Below are 22730 nucleotides of genomic sequence, written 5' to 3'. Positions count from 1 at the left end.
AGGAGAAGATAGTTTCAAGATGATTCCAGACAACTTATAAAAGGGCAAGCTCTCGAGCACTCGTCGGCTTAAATCTGAGGCTGAGATAGTTTGTGAAAAACAAAACAAAACATGCTGAAAGCCTTGCTTTTGCTAAAATCCAACAAAGATATCAGCTCACTATTTGTATTTGAATTCATTTGTTTATTTAAAAGATTTGCTATTCACGCACGCAGAACCAGAAGAAAGTACAGCACGCAGTCAACCACGCAGAGGCAGTGTTGTTTAAGAAGCAGAGCAACCTTCACAGATAACAGACAAGATAAAGGAGACCAGAAACCATTGTTCTTTGCAGTGTATGTATCCGATATTGGCACTTAAGAAAGGGAGGGGAGGGGAGGGCTCACAGCGGTTTGTGATCTCTGACACATTTACACAAAAAAAGAAAAACATTTAATCAAATTCCTCATTAAGGTCTAGGTGCAGGCAGTGCGCGCACAGGTGCAACACTGGACACCTCCTGCCTTTTCCTAAGGTTCATCTGGGTCCCTTTAGATGTTGCCTGCATGCGTGGACAACGTGGAAACATGGCAGCAATCGTGCCGTAAAACTCATTCCTAAACTGGCGTCCTGTAAGGCAGCTGAACAAGGGGTTAACGCAGGTAATGAGGCCGCAAATACACATCTCCAGGACGAAGGCCGTGTCTGCGGGTCGCCAGGAGGCGGGGCTGTCGGGGTAAATCGCCCGTATCACGACGGCAGCGTTGCGGCTCAGGTGATAGGGCAGGTAAAACGACGAAAATATGACTAGCACTGCGCCCAGCAGCCGCCTGAGCCGCAGCTTCTTGTTGAGGTGATCGGGGTGGAGAGGTCGACGGCGAAGCTCTCTGATGCTGCGCAGGCCGCAGTAGCAGATGGCGAGCAGCGGGAAGAGGAAGCCGATAATGGAGCATATGAGGGAATAAGGGAGGCTCTCCCCTGTTTCACGTAGCAGTACGTACAGGGTGCACACGGTGCGGTTGCTTCCGGGGCAAGTCTGGATCAGAGTCATCCGGGCAACAGGTATGCTTAGGAGCAGCGTGGCCGTCCACACGGCCGCGCACAGCAGACAGGCCTTCCGCCGATCGAGCAGCACCAGAGAGCGCAGTGGGTGTACGATGGCCAGGTATCGGTCCACACTGATGCAGGTGACGAAGAAGATGCTGAGGTAGAAGTAGTTGTGGTAAAACATCCTCACAGCAATGCAGAGCGGCAGCCCCTGGTTCCAGTGCATGTGGTTCAGATGGTAATGGATGAGGAAAGGCAAGGCCAGCAGCCAGGAGGTGTCAGCTAAGGTCAGGTTGAAGAGGAACACCGTGCTGCGGGTCCATCGCTGCAGCCGCACGGTGAAAACCCACAGGGAGAGCAGGTTGAGGGGAAGCCCGAGGATAAACACAGTCAGGAAGGAGGCGGGCATAATGTAGAGCTCGACCACAGTTAAACCATGATGGGTGTCCAGATCACAAAGGTCTTCCTCTGGAGTCTGGATGACCACAAGCACAGTGTCCAGCTCATTGGCATTTAAATACATCATCATCTAAACTATCAATCCGATTTGTTTACTGGGCTCATATACAGAATCTAGGCTACACTAGAAGTATTCATCCTCATCGAACAACATGATAGTCATATAAGCCCTAATCACAGAGCTGAAAAATATTTCAGTTGATTCACAGTTTCATCTTTAATTGATACACATTTAAAATCACATTGAGTCTTTACAACCTACCTGAACCGGACTGTTCCCCATGTCTTTGTTACAGTAGGATCTGCACAGTGCCAAGTGAAACAACCCTGCCAACATATTTTGGTGTAAAACACACCCACCAGTGCGAGCAAACACTGAATAGTTATCAGTGCTCTCTCTCCGGCCATCTGTTCTGTGAAAAGCAACTTTGATGTCCTCGGCACAAGAGCTGCTGGTCGGCAGCATCGGTCCAAATGTGTCAAACAAATGCTCAAGTTTAATTAGTACTTTCTTTATTTTTTTTTGGTACATTACACATTTTGGATATAGGACTGGTTTACAAAAATAACATAAGAAAATAGAAAAAACAAATTTAAACTATAAGGAAACAGTAAACTCCTTCACCTTTTTCTGTAAGCGTGGACATTTGACCTATTATAGCAAAACAAATGAAATACAGGAGGGAAGAAAGTGAGCATGAAAGATAAATAAAGGGGAAATACACACAAAAGGGAAAGTACTAGATGCATTAAGGCATTAACAGGCACTGGTTCAACTAGGAAGACATAATAAGTAAGGCAAAATGTAACAGTAAGGTGGTCACAGGTAAATACACCTCAAACAGAGTCTACAGCACAACCAGTCAGCTACTTAAATTCAAATACTTCAGAAACAGATATTTCTCATGTCTCTATATAACCACATAATGTGAAATGTCCTTCATATCATCTCTAATCTTCTTGTTAACATTTAAAAGAACATTGAACTCCTTACCTACAGCACGACTCCTGTTCCATTTAAAGGAACAGTTACTCGCACACACTTCAAAACACTGCTCATGAATCTGTAGTGTCATGACAAGAATTACATTTACATGTTTATATCTCGGTAGTCATGTTTCATTAAGTGCTTTGTGCAACAACAACAAAAAAAACAACCAAAAAACAAAATGTGTGTCTTTCCTTCTCTACAAAGACACTGCTGAGGAAGCCAGAAGCACAAGAAGGCGGTGATGGCTGATGTGCTTTGTGTAATGGAGCAAACATAGTTCAGTAGGTGAGGGCCGGCTTTCATTAGCTCTGTGTTGGTAAACATAGGCACATTAAAAAGGGATCTCTTCACTCCCATCTCCAAGAATGGGGCGGACTGTCAACATTCAACATGCACCAGCTGCTGCTTCTGTGGCTGAAAAACTGGCCACTGGAGGACAAAATCTGTCCTTCGCCACAGCGGTAACAGCAGCACAGAGTTCCGTTCATTTAAAGAAAAAAAACAAAGTAGCTACTTCACATGTCAGGTTTGGGCCTGCAGAAACTGTCGAGGCCAATGTGAGCATATAGCAAAAAATGTGCCTGGGCCTCCTAACTGCCAGTGGCGTGAAGAACAGGAAAGGTTTTGTTAAAGTTGTGCTGCGACCTTGATGCAGAGAAATAAACAATGCTCACAGTAAAAACAGAAACAAACAAACAATAGAGCTGAACGTGAATTTCTATTGTGTGGCTCTACAAAGCTGCACATACAGTAAAAAATATTCAAGAATAAGCAAACTCTGCCTTAAAACTACATTAGTTATCATTTGACTGATACACCAATGACAACATATGCTTTACACATTAAGGCATCGAATCTTTGGTTACTCATAGTGGCACTTAACAATAAATAGGCTTGTATTTAGAACATAAGAAAGCTCTCTGGTTGACACACAGTGTATAAGATTTTGTCTTTCCTTAAACCAAATTTGTGATCATCCTCAACACCACAATTAGAACACAGAGAGTGAGAAATCATAAATATGCGACAGACGTTTAAAGTCAAGTGTCTCAAACTTTCAGCATGCATGGAGACTTGGTCTTTCACCTGTGTGATCTTCTGCTATTGCTTGATTAGCAGAAGAGGGATGGCTGTGAGTAAAGAACAAGAGGTCTAGCACTTTAGCAAGTGTCATGGCATTGCAGCAAACTGGTGGTCAGAATCAGAAAACACAAGCAGGGAAATCTATGTCACTGTGTTCGACTGACTGACCAGCAGCTTGCTGGGCTAGAGGCACTCTGATAGCACCTCATGTTTGGATAAAGATGGGTAGATCATGGGTGTGCAGGTGCACTCATTGTTGCTGTTCTGGCTGAGCTGGATCTTCAATTTCTCCACTTCATAGTTGTGGAGGTACTCCTGGACCAGGTAGCGCTCTCTCTTTACTCGAGCCCTCACGTCAGATGGAACATCAGGAATCATCCAGGCCACAAAGAACTTGACCATAAACACAACATGCTGCAGAGGAAGAGGACACAATCAGTGAAATAAGAACAGGTCAAGAAGAAGCTTAAAAATGTGAAGCTTAAAAGGTCATTAAGTGCTGGTGTTACCTCCATGATGATGATGAAAGCCAGCTTGGCAGCCAAAATATGCCAGAACTGCATGTTGTGTTCGTACCTCTTCTTATCGTCAGGAGGATAGCGGTAATCGCGATACCTGCAGAGCAGCAACACATCACGTATTTCGATTTCTTGCAGATTTTAAAACAAACTGTGATTCCCAATTCAAGATTATTTATTGTTATTCACAAAGGAGAATTGTCACACTAACCTCCAGCTTTATATTGTTATACTTTAACTCTCAAAAAAAAAAAAAAAAGCTTTTTGTGCAGCACTTTAGTTCATTTACTGATTAAAACACATTGTTTTAGCTTCTTTACCTTAAAAACCACATTCTCTTTAGGCCAACTTTGATCTGACTGGCTGCCAGAGTGCTGCACTGTAGATGACCATATAAATGATATCTGCAGTCTATGAAATTACACAGAGTCAGGAGTAGAAAAAAACCTTTCCAAGCCTGGTGTTTAGAGCAGCATAACATCTGACTTTTTGCTCACAGGAGTTACTTGTATATAAACTCAACTCAATATTTGGCCATCTTAAATGTCACTAACGTTCATTATTGTCCCACCATATATCTATATATCTATCTATAGATATATAGATATAGATATATAGATATAGATAGATATAAGAAAAATAAGAAAAAAAGAAGAATTAAATAATATTATGGTACAAAGAAGCAGATCACATTACTTATTTTCTGAATTAAAGGCCCTGCATACCAGCAGGTGTCTTGTATTACTGTCTAAATACAGTCAATACTAACATATCACGGGTATATTGGTAATATTTCTGCAATGTGACTCAACTTTAATTTTAGTAAAATAATTGTAATATTTGAATATATAGATTACACAAAAGACAATATAGCCACAGTCCTGCTCTCTCCATCTCGTAATTACACACACCTGCATGTTGTGATACTGCTGTTGAACCAGGATGGATATTCCTCAGGCCTTTCTTCTAGGGAGAACTGAGAGATGTTAAACACTGACAGGCTGTTGTTTATGTAGCCTTTCATATTCAGCTCATCGTGTGTACGGTAGGCATACATGTACACTAGCCGTGGGATCATATCAGAGGTGAAGGCCACGATGAATGCCTATAACAAGCAAAGAAATTATGTTAGTCTGTTTAGTTAAATAAACATAATGTGTCTGCCAAAACATTTTGAAGTAAGACCAGCACTCACATTTGTGACTACAGAGAGTACGGCCATCCCACCAAGGATTTCCTCCCAGGCTCCTATGCTGTGGGCCTTGGCTGCTACAGGGCGTCTGAACTGCGTCGTGAGCTTCCAGGCATCCACTCTAACCTCAATGATGTTGTTGATAAGTGCCAGCAGGGGTGCCAAGGGAAAGGAGGCAACGAACAGTGTGATGAAACCAAACTGGATCACTGAGACACAGAGAGGAATGAAAATGGTAAGAGACACAAATGAAACAGCTCCATCTGCAGGATGACGTGGATCACTCCAGTCCACCAATCAATCCATACATCCACCCTATTCTTTTACTGAAGGTGAATATATATTTTGTAGAGCTCAGCTTCTTGTTGAGGTCAATACTAACACATCACTGGTATAATAGTAATATTTCTCAATAATCTGTCATTAGTAATGTGTGTAATAGTCTGACTGTGTACTGGATCTTTACCCATTTCCAGGTATTCATAGAAGAGGCCTAGTTGCCCAAAGCCCTGCAGGTCGTAGTCCTGCTCCCAGCGGCTGTACAGACTCTCCGGGTGACTTCGTGCCTTCCTGCTGCCCCACCAGTTCATCAGCCACCTATGCGACACAAGGGGGCGATAGAGTGCTATTAGGAAAAAGTAATCCCTTTCACACAGCCAAATTGGAGGTTGTATTGAACCACAAACAATGGTGGTGAGGAGAGAACTATATTTCTCGAAGTTTCATACACATATGATTACACTGCAAGGAGCTGAGGTTGTAAATACGTTTTAATATCCGGAGCTCATTTTGGACTCTAAAATAACATTTAAACATCATAGTAAAAACTTGTCCAGCATTATAAAATGTAACCTACAGAATTTCAAGCAAATCAGACCCCTCTTATGCTGACAACACCCAGATTTATCTTCGGCTCAATAGAAACACCTCTACTCTCATGGAATCTTTATTCAAATGCCTTGACGAAGTTAAAATCCGGATGGTCTCAAATTTTCTTACCTTTAATGAGGACAAAACTGAAGTAATTATTTTTGGACTAAGCTGTAACTTTAATGGCCCAGATTTAGATTTTTGTAACTTATTAAAACACACGTAAAAAACCTGGGGGTTTTCTTGGATAACAAACTTACATTTGAGAAACAAATTAATTCAGTTGTTCAGAGGTCCTTTTTTAAACTAAGGCTCTTATCCAAGGCGAGATCATTTTTATCCTTTAAAAACCTGGAACGAGCAATCCATGTAGTCCTCCACTGGACTGCTGTAATTCGCTATACGTTGGTGTTGGTCAGTCCAGTCTGGCACGGCTCCAACTCGTACAAAATGCTGCAGCCCGCCTTTTGACCCGTATGAACAGACCCCAACATATTACCCCGGTGCTTGCCTCTCTTCACTGGCTTCCAGTGTGTTTTAGAATGAAATTTAAAATCTTACTTTTGACTTATAAAGTGCTAAATGGCCAAGCACCAGACTATTTGTCTGACCTTTTGCAGATTTATACACCCTCTACAGCCCAGGTCATTTGCTCCTTACCTTACACAAGTCTAGAATGGTTCATAGAGGGGGATCAGGCATTTGCAGTTGTGGTGCTGAAAATGTGGAACGATCTAACCCTCCACATTAGAAAGGCCCCAACTGTTACTCTTTTTAAATCCCATCTTAAACATATTTTTTCTCGCTGGCTTTCTATCCTGTATAAGAGTTACCAATTTTTTATTCGAATTTTCTTACCTGTTTGATGATGTTAATGTTATTGTTTAATTATTACTTTTTACAGCACTTTGGTCAACTGTCTGTTGTTATTAAATGTGCTTTATAAATAAGTGAAATAAAAATAAATAGTCATGTAAAAATGTTTTTCTCTTTTTTAGGTTAAAATCACAGCACAGTTCACACATCAAATTCTGGACCAGCTCTTGAGTACTATTTAGTGGATTTATGTTGACATTACTTTGTGTACTTTGTGGAGCCAAATTGCAAACTGGTTAGGTAAGATAAAGATTAAAAAAAGTTCTTATTTGGAGAGATCACTCTAAGCATCGAGGCTACATTTACAGTGGCCCCACCACCGCAGATTACAAGGCATTTATTGTGGATGCCGATGAACCGCGTACTTGCATGTATTTGTTTGTACTTACGGAACGAGAGCTTCTTGGATGTTGCCCCACACCTGTTTACCAGTCATCACTATCACCAGCTGGGTGGTCAGCTCAATCAGACAACCACCAGGTTCACACTGAGTGCCCACAGGTCGAGGTAGAAAAGAGATGGAAAAGAGCAAAAATTCAGGCCGAAACTCAAAAACCAGTATGATTCTATATAACGTAGATATATCTAGTACCTCTTCATTCCTCAGTTTGCTGCTTCCAAACATATAGGTATAATTTCCAGGATAGCCAACAAACTTTCCCTTAAAGAAGGCCACGTAGAAGCAGGAAGAGTAATAGTTGACAAACTGGAAGAGGAACATCTTCACTGTCAGTTTGTTCTCATACTCCACGTGGGTCTTTGGAATTTCTATAAAACAGTAAACATTTGTTTTTAATACACTTCCACATTTTATCAGTCGAAAACTTTGATGATGTGAACTGGCATGTGGACATATAGACACAGAAAACCTACTGTGGCCCCTCACCCATGTCAGTGATCTTAATAGCCACTCTCTCATACAAGAGGTTGAGGATCATGATGATAACAAAGTTGATGCAAGAGGCAGTGACAGAAGTGGCCAGCTGTGGGGTGACGTAGGGGGCAACCACGTCCAGGTTGGTGGCGGTATTGTTCTTCATGATGCTAGCAAAGGATGCGTATACCGCCAAGCGGTATGCTATGACCCCAATGATGCAGGCAATGATCAATGAGATCTTCAGGACAGAGAAAACATGAAAGCAAAATGAAAGACAACTACAACATGGCACAGGAAAATCAAAAGACAGAACTGGAGTGAGAACACCAAACGAATCATGCAGACATCTTTGCAAAGAGCGAGAGCTCGTTTCTCCACAAAGCGGGACATGTTAGTATTAAATGTCAAACTTGAAGTGTGCACACATGCCTCTTGGAAAAAAGTCAGGCCATATTCTTCTCATTAGCTCAGTGACATATTACAGGGATTTACAAACAAAAATACAACAGTAATGAGGTTTTGCCAGTATGTATAAACTTTCAATGGCTCACAGTTCAAACAAAGTGAAACTGTAACAGCCTGAGCTCCCAACTTGTCTTTAGGGCTCATTTTATACATACTAGCCTTGGTAATAACATATTAATGATTATAATGAATAGTTTCTTAGTAAGGACAAATGACATCAGTTTGATGCACAGATGGAAAGATAGAAACAGATAAATTGTACCAAAGATACTATGCTCACCCACAACAGGACGGTAGCTCCAGACAGGCATATGCGTGCACACTTGCTTGTTATGGGTAAGTAAGGCTCCATTTCCTAAATTATAAGCAAGCAAAGCACGGACACAGAGGTCAGTCACCCTTTGTTATATCCTGAAAAGGAGCTCTAAAAGGCCACGTTCCTTGAATTACCTGAACCCTCACTAGTGAAGCAGAGCTAGTAATTGTAATTGTATTAGCCTGAGTCCAATTCTTTCATTGAGTGATTTTCTGCTCTCAAAAACCTCCAACAGAATAATCCACCAGCAGACAATCAGTAAATGTGGTGGTGAAGGAAACCCGTGCCTCCGAGTCTTTCCAGAAATATCTGTTATCTACAAACTACATCACACCAAAGCCTTCTCCTCATCAAGCTGGCATTTCACGTTGAGTACCCCTCCCCCCCTTACCCAGAGGATCACGCTGGCCCAGCACAGAAACAATTTTCCCATTACATCTGTAGCAGTCCTTTCAAGAACCCACTCTGATTCCTAAAGACAAGCAGGATGTGGTCATGGCAAATTATAGAACTCTCGTAAATTCTGTGTCACAGCCGCTAATAATTTAGCTAAATAACTATGTTCTCAAAGAGTTTTGATTTAAGCCATGAAAGCGCCTCATAAATGAGTGCAACCAGTTTATAAACAACTAATACAAGGGGGTTTGAAATGTGTCATCAAGTCCTACCATTCAGGACACTTTGCCTGGCAAAACCTTGTGTGGCTTTATATTACAACAGGATTATACAGGATATTAGTGTTTCATGAGCACACAAACACCTGAGTGATGCGGTTCAGCTTGCGGTTGGTGCACTTGGTCTCATACTCTGGCCGAAGCTGCAGCTGTTGTTGCTCCTCCTCAAAGTCAACCAGATCCCACTCGTACTCCAGACGCGCCTGCCGCCTCTTCCAGAACTCCAGAAACAGCGTAACTGCAGAGACGTACCAACGTCACACAAACTTATTTCAAATTAATTGAATCAACTAAGAATATTGCCTGGCTTACAAAGGCATTCTTTTTAAAGTTTTGCTTACTGCTTTGACAACTCATTACATGTGGTGTAAAACTGCTCATTTTAGACCTAAAAATTCTGACTAAAAGTTTTTTGACACGTCCTTTAAATTCAGAAAAGTTAGCAGCTAGCAGCTATTTTCATTCATGAAGCCAGGGCAGTGAGCAATAAACAAGTCCAGACATTGACAAGTGGCATGTAACAGGAGACAAGTTCTTCCTCACTGAAAATACCCCACATGGTTTTAGCTGCTTGCTCAGGTAGAGCACACAGAAGGCAGGACATGATGACATGCATGAACTCACTGTGAAGTCTCTGGACAGTTATCTGCTTTATTCTCACGTGAGCACAGCTGCACATCACCCAGCTTTGTGTTCTCACATACAACTACACTAGCTAAAAAGTTTAGGGCTGCAGTCCAAGCATGTAAATTATTTAACAGTTATTCTGAACGACTGATAATCCCACTAGGTGGAGCACTGGACTTAAAAATGCTAAAAGCAGAGAAGCGACACATTTACTCACCCCAAATCCCCATGAATATGGCAAAAAACACAGTTGCCACATTGTCAAATAGGTGTGATTGCTGAAAGAGAACATGTTAAAGAAAAAGTGAGGTAACTGAGAACTGATTTGATGACATTAAGCTGCATTCGCTCTTTAAATGTCACGTATTGTGGGTAGAGATGAATCATGATAAGTACAACAATTACTCACCCACGAGGAGTTGCATGTTATGTTGAGTCTCCAGTAGGTACACTTTTGGTCGCAAAGGGGACACATGACAATATTGCCTCCGATTTCCTCACTACATATTTCTTTACTGTAGAGGAAACAAAGGATATTTTAAATGAAAGAGATGATTATATTATTAACATAAAAAAACGAATGATGTCATTGAATTTGTCTGATGATAAAAACTCACCTCCATTCATTGTCATCGTATGTCAGGAATCCATAAACGAAACAAATTGTCCCAACTACAGCAGCGAAGAACAGCATCTCAGTGTAGAAACCCAGCCACGCAAAGTAAATACCTATCTTTTCTCCATAATATTTCCTGTTGAAAGTTGAAAAACAGTAATTATTGCATTCATTCTGATGTCAGATTGGATAATGAGTATTTCTGCTTAGTGTGTATCCAAAGAAAACACCGTTTTTGAAAAAAACTCATTGAACAAATGATAAAACAAATGATGTTAATCTGTAGAAAAAAATTGAAAACGTACTGAAAGATAAGAAATATTTAAAAAAGGTTTGGAGACCCTTTTAACTTTGTAAACAACCAATCAAACAGAAAGCTGGTCTCATTTTATCCTCATGCTTATTTTAACCCACGTAGTGTTTAATGTTTCTGTGCAGCTTTTATGGATTTTGAATGAACAAAATTCCCAACACCTGCACTCTTTTTAAAAAGAAACAAGAGTTGTTTGGCTGTGCATTAAATTATCAATAATAGGCACATTTTTTGCTTGCTTCCTTTTTGTTTGTGTATTCCCTTCTTTACTGTGAATTAATTTTTTGAACATATTAAACCAGATATTTTAAGAAAGCAAAGACAAGTACTTTGTGTTGAGGGCTTACCTCACAAGATTGAGGGGCTGCTCCTTGAAGAAACAAAAAAATTTGGCCCAGTATTTGTAGAGACTGAATCTTTCACTTTCGCAGTTGGGATCCTTTGACTTTGTCCAGTACCTTGACTGAAGACACACAGAAGACACAGATCACTGTCATTCATTGTATGAATAGATATTACTATTCAAGAACAATAGGCGTATATTCCACTAAAAAATGATTAAGAAATGTCTAAACTGGAGTAGAAAAAACTCACATCATGCAGAGGAAAGGCAGCAGTGTAGGTCCCATTGTTGAGCAACCTCTTGATTCCCTTCTTGTCTCTATCCCCACATTCATCCTTAAAGTATGGACAGCGTGCCAGGATATAGTAGACCTGTTCATGAAGACAGAAACAAAATAAATTGGTCTTATAAAACATAACCTTCTATGCTGGAAGGTTAGTTACTTAAATAACTCTGTTGTAAAAATGTTATTGTTGCATTTTTGAACCTAATTCAGTTCTGAATGCCAGCGTAATTTTAGAACTTCAAGGTGATAAACAAGATAAGCGTGCTTACGATCCTGTTGCGAGTAGAAGGAGGGAAGAACGTCTCTTTGTCTTCGATAAGGAAGAAGTCAGACTTGCTCTTGTTGAATGGAGCTGTGAAATAGTCTGGCTCAGGGTTCATGATGTGCCCCGGCAGACGGAAAGGCGTCGACAGCCAGTTCATGGGGATCTCGCTGTTGTCTGGGATATCGTTGACCTTGAAAGGAACCTTGATTTTCAGCACGTCTGCGTATGTGGCCAGTACTTCCCACGGAGCATGGATCTTGACAAAATAAGTCTTTCCATCCTCTGACTCCTGATAATAATGACAGTAAGTAATATTAGCACTGTGTTTGTGGTGTATAGAAATGTATATTACAGTATAATGAGTGTAAAAAAAAAAGAAAAAAAAAGGACATCGCTGAAAAGTGACAGGTTTTATATCTATAGCTCTTAGTTTGTTCACTAAATAGCATTAAGGTCTTATGACATATTGTGAGTGATCAAAAAGCAAAACAATCTGGGAGTCTGCCCAAAAAAAAAAAACAACTTTTGTTGTAGAGATCATCTTTTCGTCTAAATGGTTTTCAGTGCAAGTGTGTATTTTTAGATCACTCCGTACAAGTCCCCTCAAACTTATCCCTTTAAAGTCATTCTGCCTCTTTTGTAGCGTGTGAACTTGATTCTCATTTTCAAAAAGTGGATGAGATTGCAGTGAACCAAATGTGGGGAGCAGCCGACATTTTAAGTGAAAAAACTCAGCGTGAACTTAGCACACACTGGTACACACCACACTTCAGGTGGTTTCCTTGAATGCTGTCCCTGATAGTATGTCCATAATCGCACTCTCTGGACAAACTCAAGGTTCAAAGCCCCCTGAATGATGAGCAAATACCTGATCCTACTTTTCCCCTAATATGCTGCTTTCAAGCTTGTAAGCTTGTAAGCTTTGGACATCTTGATTGAAAACAGCTGGTTATAGACAGAGACCCAGCTCTCACAGTTTATAACCGTCTACAATAAATTTGGGTGTATTTGATGCACAAGTTTATGTCTGTCCTCTGTGCATGTTTATCGTAGCCTGCACAGTGCAGTTGGTCATAATGGGACTTCCAGTGAGCCATGCTGGACGGAGTTTGGACAGGACAAAGAGATAATCTTGAACAGGAAATGGCCATATTTACATCAGGTGAAGTTATTGATTTTTATGGACGCGTGGACAGAGCTTTTTGATCACACCGTGAACAACACACAATTGGATTGTGTTTATCAGCACATTCGCCGTATAAGCAAAAGATCCCTGGAAGAATCCCTGGAGCAGACACAAATCCCCTTTGGGTTGTGCAAGGTGTACACACTCTGACAACTCATTAATGCGGAGCTACCCACTGTGGTGACCCCTTGTGAATAAGAGCGCAGGCGAAAGTAGGTAGCTTACAGTTTTATCTTCTGTCTCCAGCTCCAGGCCGACTTTCTGTAAGTTGGATTCATACACCCTCCTCCTTTCCTAAAGCAGTAGAAGAAGAAAACGGCAATACACATGGACAAAATATTACCACAAAGCCAGTGTAGGGAATATTTGTACACTATTAGAAGTAATGATAAAATATGTCCTCATCTACATAACAAGTGAAATAACAAAAGCCGAATAATTTAAGTATGTTGAGCCAAAAGCAAAATGTAAGCAGAAAATAATACATTATAAAATAATAATGAGAGAAATCGGCTCATATGTGCAACATTAAGAGGAAAATCATGGAAACATGGTAAGTAAAAAAGACACAAGTGCTACAAAACAGCTACAAAAGTGATATATAAACCATGGTGGACACGGAAGTATCAGTTACCAGAAAGAACAGGTAGTGAAAATAAGCTAACAGTAACATGACAAAAGCTTTCACGGTATATGACACTTAGGTTTAATGTATCAGAAATTCTCTTGTAGAAAATAACTATCTGAATCACTGCAGAAAAAACTGACAAAAATTGAATAAATAAATCCACCTTGTTAGAGCTGAATTTTAGAGTCACTTTTAACAATGCATGTGGATAACACACAGGAACTGGCCTCCGGTTTACCCTTCCTCATACAGTGGAAAAAATGAGTGGTTTCCTGACCAGGCAGGAGGGTTAACTGTTGACTCACCGACTGAGGCCGTAAGCAAAACTGGGAGTCAGCTGTGGAGTGTTGACACTCACACGTAAAGCTAGCAGCTCAGTGTGAATCAATGAAAGCCTTTCAGCACTCAACAGGTGACAAAGCAGAGTTATTATATCTTTGAATTTTTAATTTCTTTTTATTTGTACATCATTAATTCAGTTTAGTTTCAGTTAGCCTGCACAGTGGGCCTGCTCTTTTCAATTTAGTTTTTAGTGCAGGAAATGTTTTAATATTTATGAATTTCAGTGTTAGCTTTGGTTTTACATTAAAAACATTATTGTATTTGACAGATGCAAGATATATGAAAAAGTGTTAAAAAAATAAATGTGACACCCCAGTCTCAATAACCCTATGAAGCAACACTGCCTCAGACTAGTTATGCTGACAAATTTCAACTACACGGACTAAAAAAATAAATGTAAAGATATTTCCTGCATATTTTTTTTTTGTTAAGATGTTTTGCAGGTAAATATTTATTTTGATTTCAGTTTTAGTTAACTATAATAATCCTGGAGACAAAACCAATTAAATTAAATACAGTTTTATTTACACCAAAATACAACAAAAGTTGCCTCAAAGCACTTTATATTGTAAGAAGTAGGAAGGAAGTGGGAAGGAAGAACTCCCTTTTAACAGGAAGAAACCTCCAGCAGAACCTGGGTCAGAGAGAGGCTGCCATTTAACTGGACTGGCTATCGGTGAGGGAAGAGAGACAGGCCACAGACAAAAACCACAAAATAAATAAATAAAACAGGCCACTAACCATATGGACTTACTTTAAAAACAAATTATTTTTATAAAAAAAAAAAAAAAAAAGACTTGAGAATGGATTTACATGTCAAAGTCACCTTATTAGAAAATACCTTGACAGGATTATTAACAGCTGACAGCAAAAGTCTTCCTAGCTTTGTCTGTTTTGTGGTATTTATGGTATGCTGTGGAGTCACAGGAACCCACAGGATGTCCTGTATGAGCCACCTCGGACTGTTAAAATCTAACAGTGGAAATAACGTCAACATTTAAACTGCGCTAAGATATATTGAGTGCAATTGTATGGGACTCTTTTCAGTTGTACATACAACTGTAACAGCATTGTATACGCAAAACATGAAAAAAGAAGCTAGTCCAGTTAGTGATAACTGAAAAAAAAATGTGATTGAAAATGTCTTACCTGTTTCCTTTGATCATCTTTATCGTCAATATAGGACAGAACAAAATCGATCCTGCGCACTCCATCACGGAAGAACACGGAGTCCTTACTGTATTTTTGCTTGTCAATCTAGAACGAGACAACACAAAGGAGGTGAGATTTTAAACACACATAAATAGACAGGGACTGATATTTTGCAGTCACCACAGCAGACCAGAAAGTCAAGCTTTGCATCTAGTAGCTAATGCAAAAAAGGCAAAATACTGATAATTATCACTCAAAACACAAACAACATGCCAAATGGAGGGTAGCTTCTTTGATGTTTATTGTTTGTTGTCTGTTTTTAAGTCATACTGAACAAGACGATAAACCTGTTATATCATAGGGCAAAACTAAAACAGATATCGAAGATCAAAACTAGCCACACTGACTTAAGGCTCCAACATTGCTGCAATTTAATAATCTGTTTTTCTGTAATCAGCACTGACCTCCAAAGAAATTCCAAGTATGTGTATCAGCCCCACAGAGGCAGTTGCTTAGCAAGCTACAAAAACTGGACCGCAAAGGAGTGCTTAAGGAGAGGACCCATGACTGGTTGCTGCTTCAGCTGTTCAGAAAGCTAAAAATAACTATGTACAGTGTGTTTCTCTCTGCCACATTACAGCAGCAGTAGGACTACAGGCAATACACAGAACCATTAACTAAGCAAAATAAAAACTGTAATATCCATTTCAGGCACATATTTGGCTAGTGTCTTTGCCCCGTCCCATCACGGCAACACTCTGGAGGAAGGGAGGAAAGGAAGTGCACTTTACCTTCATGGTCCACTCCCTTTACCGTTACGATGCAGCAGCAAACAGGCCAGCTGCCTGATAGAGCTAAACTGCTTTACTCCTGGGAGTAGAGTCCAGGCCAGCAAGCACTGCCTTTCTGACCCTCACTCCACTGATCCCCATCCAAACGGGAGCCAACCAGTCCACTCACCTCCCAGGACAATCCCTCACTTCTTGCTCAGTCATCCATAAAAGCAAGAGGAGGGATACTGGGAGAGAAACACAGCACAGTCCTAGAGATGACATCAGCAGAGGGGTAGCATAGCTGCCGCCAGCTAGCTAATCTAATCAGAGCACAGCATCAGGAAAGGGGGGAGGTAATGTGACTGAACTGTATATCTGTCCCTCAAATTACATCATCTCAAGTTTTCTTGGTGCAAAAGTCAAACAGTTACATGAAGAAATCTTTTCTACAAAGGGTGATAAGGGGGAGATAAAGAAAACCAAAACTGGTAGCTACTGTGTAGCCTTGGGTCAACAGCCTCAGACAACTTGCACAATTCAGCTACAAAAATATACTTTAAATGCTACAGCTCCACAGCTGTATCTACCACCCTGTCTAGCCACTGAACTACGTGTTCAACGTGTACAGCTTGTCGTTTCCAACAACGTCACAGTCTCTTATTCCAAATTATGCATACGTTCAAACTGCTGGTCTACACTGCCTCCCAGCCTGGACTGGAACGTGCTGACCAATGCAGGGTGGTACTTTCTGTAACTGGGATGTTGCTACAGAAACTCTCTAATTTACAGTAATTACAGATCAGCCATATGGAATCGGCGCATCAGCTGGGACGTGCCACTGCTCAGAGCCACAGACTTCTATACATTTATGAACTAACCCCTAACTACTGGGCGTTTCGACGTGTCCCTTTTATCTTAATGGTGAAGGGTAAATGTAGAATATGGTGTAACACAAGAAGTCTTCCAATTTCAGGGGGTAGAAAAGTAAGTGGAAATTTTCAACTTACTTTCAAGGTACTATTTTTTTTGTGGAGGGATAATTTTAACCATGAATTCTTATTTTCAGGTCACTTAATTAGTTTGGAATACACAGGAGTTGCTGAACACACTTTAGTTGATATTGAAACGTAATTGTGTTATTTTTACTTTTTATTTCTTTATTAAGTTATTTAAAACATTAAGAGGAAGTAGGAGACCAGCAGAGAATGTTACTCCTATGCTGTCCAAACCAAAGTATGTTTTAGGTTATGGTGTATATCAACTTCAGTGATGACTCATCTGACAAAGAACACGCCCCCGTCTATCCTCAGTCTGTGTTTTTAATCCACCTTCTCTAATGCACTTTGATTTTAGTACCACTCAATCTAACATCCAGGCGGTGTATTAGCTATATTGTTTAAAGTACTTTAGGTGCCCCTTTTTTCACAGGAGAATGTAGATGGTGACTGCTGTATCACTGCAATGGCTTCTCTGCTTGCAATAAAGCATCGCAATCGGCATGTTTGTTCTGAAACGTGCACTTTTGTGCAGAGCTAGATGTCCAGCTGGATCTCCAGATTTGCAGAAAATTACATCTGGTTTAGCGGCATAATACAAGTATGCACATAAACCAAACCTCTTGAAGAGTTACATGTAGTTTAAACCGTGTTGTCTGCAGTGAAACAAGATTTCTATCCCTGTAATGACTACAGAGCCAGTTTATACATGTGCTGCCTTTAAAACTCCTTGATGTGACCTTATGCTCAGCTAAATTGTAGTCCTAGAATGTAATGTTCTTTTTTACCCTGCAGATTGGCTGCTCTGAATAAAAGGTCACACTTTTCATTAACATGGGTTGCACAGTGTTTAAACAAGGCCATATTGAAGAGGATTCAAAGGCAGAAGCCTTCAGTACAGTATATGGTTAGCCACACCACAGTGCAGTCCTGTCATGAGCAAAGGGTAGGGCCATGATTACAGCATATACAGTTCTGTACCACACACACACACACACACACACACACACACACAAAAGAGTTAGGCAGGTGGAAATCTGCATGTGCAGCTTCTATTATGCTGTGGCACATGGTTGGGTTGTTGCTCTCTTAGTGAGGCCAACAATAATCACAGGTGAGAACAAAGCAAGAGAAAAGGCCTTTTTCACCTTTAATGAACTCTCACGATACATCAACACGCACAACAGCATGTTTCCATTTCTCGCAGCAGGCAAAACAAAACATGCCTTCAAAAAGCCAACATCAGCTCTCTACCAAGAAATGCTTATTGATTTCTCCGATGTCCAGGTTTAATAGCCTGAATGTCCAATACTGCTAGAGAAACTCGACCATGAGCATACACTCTGAGCAGCAGGTAGGAGATAATGGGTGGCTGGTAGTCACACATATAGCGTACATTTCTGCATCATAACACAAGCTTGTTTTACCATGCCATACCCTGGAACGAAACGTCAGGAATAGGGCCCGTTTTCTCGAAAACTGTGGAGGAACCGAGTGCACAGTGAGAGAAAGCCTGACAAAACGATTCAAAACAAAATTCAACAGCATACCGCTAAAACAGAAGCGGCACCCTTTTAGAGGGGAACAGGCACTTCACGCTTACATTACATCTACATACATTTACAGATTATGTCCAAAAACACTTCATACATGAAGATTCAGGCACAATCACAGTCAGTTAGATGTTTGAGGCTCAGAGATATGAGACACGACAGAGACATGAAGACACAGACACAAGCAACAGCGACCTGTGCCCCTGACTGGTGTCTTACCCCAGTTAAAGCATTGATTTGCTCTATGGTCTGAGGCGCAAACTGTGGACTGTCGCTGTGGTCAGAGGGAGCCAGCGAGGCCAGGCTGTTGTTGAGAGACTCACAGCTCTCTACACGCACATCGGGCGTTAAAGCAAACTTTAATTAGAGTATGAAAGAGGAGAATACATGAGTATTAGAGTTATACCTAACTCTCTTCTGCCATTTGTATGTTGTGAAACAACAGCATGAATGGACTGAAAAGATAGAAGTAAACTCAGTACAGTTATCTGTAGTATTATACACGCAAAATAAACTGCTTTGATGGGTAGGTAAAAAAAAAAAAAGAAGTGGATAAAGAGCAGGAAGGAAATCTTGATTAATCTTTGTAATTATACACAATATGCTTCCTGCAACCACGATTATAGGCAGGGAGCTGAATGTGAAGCTTGGACCTTCTGCTCCATAAATCTGCCTGCAAAAGGCTTTTTTTCCATAACTTTAAATAGAAGGTACTGCAAAACAACTAAAGCACCTACAATCATAAAAATGCAAAAAATAAGGTACCAATAATAACAATAAAAAATCCTACTTAGAATTGTTGTGAAAAGACTGTCAGTGATGGAGTTCTTGCTTTGTAGAATTGTCTGTGTGACTGAGGGCATGCTGTGAGTTTGGTTTTTACCTCCGATCGTCCCTGCTCCGGTGAACCTGTGCTGGATGATGCATGATGGTGATAGCCATTTACATCATCTGCAAGACAAAAAGATAAAACACAACATTAAAAACACAGTTAGCAGTTAAGAGACGGCTCTCTTACCAGTGTAAAAGAATAATAAGAATCAACAAAAAAAAAAGTTATCTCAGACAGCCAGGATAATGCAGAAACAACTGCCTGAATAATGACTTTGGCCCATGTTGTGGTCTATATGTTTACAGCATTTTGTGGTCTTGTGAGGCAAACAGGGTGACTTGACAGTGAATGACGCTACTGAGATGAATATGCACCCATTTCAGAAGTGACTGCAGGAAACATGCCCGAAAAGTCTGGAAAGCCCCCCTACAAGTCTTTTTTTTTTTTTAATGAACGTTGGCTACACAATAAAACTGAAACTGAGTTGTACTTTACCTACTGCTCACTGCTTGGCATGTAATTACAACTTTCCAGATCATTCTGAGAAAAGAGTTACATAAACAAATGGAAAGACAGATGAAAAAGCAAGACAAACATGGAGCCCTGCTTGCACCACTACAGCTAAAAAAATATAAAGCGAAAGGTCTCGGGCTCTGTGTCTGTGTTTTAAAATAGAAAATGTTCTAATTGATAGTTTCTCTCTCTCTCCGGTTATATTTAGTCTGGGTTCAGCACAGGAAGAGTGTCTACACAGACCTTTGTCTACATTATTAAACGCCAAGTTAACAAAGTAAAACTTGGTGGTGCAAAACTGAAATTACAAACATTTATTATAAAAGACACACTTCAAAAGTGAAATACAAACTAATTTCTCAGCTTCTGAACAACAGCTTTAAAGCCTTTCAGCTTCTCACAAAGAGAGAAGATAGCAAGTGACTTTCATTTGGATAGATTTCTTTTGCAACATATGACAACGCCTCTCAAACAGCTGAGAATATTCTTTGCACAGTTGGGCGCAAGAATGTGTGCAATATTAGCCAGTTCATTCATGCCAAGAGTCGTTTCCCACTAAATATCCTCTACAGTTGAGGCTTTGTTCAAGTGTGAGCAGCTGATCAGTGGAAATGCCACAAGGCTGCTTCCCTCCCTCTTTCTCGCTCTGTTAGCCGCACAACCATAAAGGCTCATGGGGTCAAAAACTGTATACGTTGATTATTTACACGAAAGCTACTTTGCAACACAGCGCATGCTGACAATAAATGGCAAATGAACTGCAACATCGGCGACAAATATGGTCAGGCAACAACTCCAGCCAATTCAATTTTACACCAAGCCCAAGTGTCACAACAAAAAGCCAAAACTGTAAACAACTTTCATTTGACTGATCTAGCTTCTTAGAACTGGTATAGCTGAACTCAGGTGGAGGCCATATTTTAAAGCTGTTTTTCTAGACTAAATGAACAGTTTTAGACTCAACTCAAACTGCTACATTTTGCCCATAGTGAAAGTAGATGAGTTTGTTTGGTTTCCTCACACGCACAGGAAACCAGTAGTCACCTGCCATGTTGCAGAGGGGTTGGTTTCAGATGCACACATACACCTACTTTACAAAACGTAGCTCACATCTTAAGACAATGCCGCTACAAAGCAGTAACGCATGTTCGTGTGAAACCCACAATCATGAACAGCTCTGTGATTTTTACATACAAACTATAAAAGACACAATCTGTACTTCTATATTGTAATAACCAAGTCATCTGTGACTACTGTGAGATATGTTTTGCTTCTGTTAAGACGTTATCTCAACAAACCATAAGCACACAACACCAAACTGACAGAGGATGGCCCTGTGGTTATCACTTTCATTTCAGACTGTTTGAATGACACACTTCATTTTAATATTGTTGATAAGGTTTTCTGCATTCAGGATGATTCACCTTTTAATCATCAACACACTTTTTTTTTTTTAAATATATCCCTAAATGGCAAAAAATTTAAGTAAATAAAATCCGTGTCCGGCCACTGGTTTAAAATTTACATAGGCGGGGAACAGAGATGGATTTGGGGGTTGTTGCTGGTGGATAACGTGGTTGTCTGTAAGTGACACAGTATTTCCAGTGAGCAGGCCAGCTGCCAGAGCCCAGCTGCACATAAGTCACTGTGACTTCCATTATGAGAAAGGCAGACTGTGAGCTGGCTGGAGCCTTAAAGGGGAAATAACCAGGGTGGAAACGCTTTACAACAGTGAAGCAACGGCTACATAATTAAGTTTTAATATACCCTCTGTATAACTGACGGTGAGAGAGCTAACCAAAGAACAATTGTATTTGTCAGCTGACATAAAGGTTACTTAAAAATGCTGGAAAAACCCATTCTGGAAAGTTTCATTTATATTGTTAAAATATTAAAGGTCTCATATTATAGCTGTAGTTCAATTTTAGCAAGCTTGTGAAAGTCTGGCGTACAGACTTGAGAATACTTAGCTCACTCCAGTAACTTCTCGGCAGGCTGAAAATCTCTCAGCTACATTTTAAACGTTTTTTTACATGGCCGACCAGCGCTGGCTCTCAGCTACTTACCGCTGAAAGAGTCTGTCGGACTCATCTCAATTAAGCTGTCTTCTCCCGTTTTCCCCGTTAATCTGTGCATCTTGAGACACTCGCGAAGCCAAGCCGTTCTAATCCGCTCTGGTCTGGACTAATATATTCCGAGCCAGGCGTGTTATGTCTCGCCCGAACCGCTCCGCTTCACAGTCGATCCCCCTTCGGGAAGCCAAACGGCTGACTCACTCGCCAGGATGCCCTCCTTCACCCACTGACCGCTCACTGGCGCATCACCACAGCCTCAAGGGAGGCCCATGAGGGAAGTGCCTCCACGCTACTAGCCAATAGTCTTCGCCCGACGGTGAACAGACACTGCACCCAAGTGTCCACGTGCTATGTACACTGAACTAATTCAAGAAGATAGTCCAGGTGACAATATTACGCTTACCGTAGATAAAACAAAGAAACAAACTAATGGTAATTTAACACATTTACATTCAGTTTTTGTGTTAATAGCCTGAATCTTTCCATTGTTCTTGGTAGATAGTGTTAGATTGAATTGTATGTATTTGTTAAACGTATCTCTGTGTATTTAACCTGAACTTTGCGCAATATGACCTTAACTGGTTTCTTTGTATTTTTCTAATAAAATCATTTGCACTTGTTTGTTTGTTCATGCTATTTCCCCCCAAACATGGGACCCATGTCAAAATTGCTAAAAGTTGTTGGTAAATTTAATTTTTCCAGGACTGAGCAGCAAAAGCGTGTAACTCTGTGGAAGCACCTATTTTGACTGTATGGAAAATAGTTACATAATATTATTAACCTGGTTGTTTTATTAGATATATTATGTAATTCAGTTCAGTTTTATTTATATAGTGTCAAGTCACACGGAGAGTTACCTACAGGCACTTTATGCTGCAAGGTAG

The 22730-nt window shown here is 40.5% G+C and overlaps 2 protein-coding genes across 4 annotated transcripts; both read right to left on the bottom strand.

Annotated features, from left to right (window-relative positions):
* Nucleotides 1–76: 76 nt before the first annotated feature.
* LOC102290078 (P2Y purinoceptor 4) lies at nt 77–2017 on the bottom strand. The gene is made up of 2 exons (XM_005945602.3): nt 1748–2017; nt 77–1501 (listed from the first exon to the last, which is right to left on the bottom strand). The coding sequence occupies exons 1-2, from the start codon at nt 2015–2017 to the stop codon at nt 449–451; spliced, it is 1323 nt and encodes a 440-aa protein (XP_005945664.2). The 3' UTR covers nt 77–448.
* On the bottom strand, nt 1977–22114 carry ano5a (anoctamin 5a). 3 transcript variants are annotated; one of them, XM_042221919.1, is made up of 21 exons: nt 19310–19358; nt 18646–18783; nt 15897–18352; nt 15103–15210; nt 13209–13277; nt 11802–12086; nt 11498–11617; nt 11251–11366; nt 10592–10726; nt 10384–10489; nt 10192–10252; nt 9434–9585; nt 9065–9145; nt 7902–8130; nt 7608–7783; nt 7405–7502; nt 5736–5866; nt 5273–5478; nt 4989–5182; nt 4069–4174; nt 1977–3973 (listed from the first exon to the last, which is right to left on the bottom strand). In XM_042221919.1, exons 3-21 carry the CDS (start codon nt 15900–15902, stop codon nt 3743–3745), a joined length of 2610 nt encoding a protein of 869 aa, XP_042077853.1. In that variant the 5' UTR covers nt 15903–18352; nt 18646–18783; nt 19310–19358; the 3' UTR covers nt 1977–3742. The 3 variants fall into 3 exon arrangements, with proteins under 3 accessions (XP_042077853.1, XP_042077852.1, XP_005945666.1); XM_042221918.1 differs by lacking the exons at nt 15897–18352; nt 18646–18783 and adding an exon at nt 21838–22114 and having other exon boundaries at nt 19310–19377; XM_005945604.3 differs by lacking the exons at nt 9065–9145; nt 15897–18352; nt 18646–18783 and adding exons at nt 8638–8712; nt 21838–22112 and having other exon boundaries at nt 19310–19377.
* Nucleotides 22115–22730: the final 616 nt, after the last annotated feature.

The sequence above is a fragment of the Haplochromis burtoni genome, unplaced genomic scaffold (assembly GCF_018398535.1).
Source record: "Haplochromis burtoni strain Fernald_Lab_line unplaced genomic scaffold, NCSU_Asbu1 Contig_77, whole genome shotgun sequence".
In the NCBI taxonomy this organism is placed as follows: Eukaryota; Metazoa; Chordata; class Actinopteri; order Cichliformes; family Cichlidae; genus Haplochromis; species Haplochromis burtoni.
The sequence above is the reverse complement of the archived record's forward strand: the minus strand, read 5'-3'. Positions and strand labels throughout refer to the sequence as shown.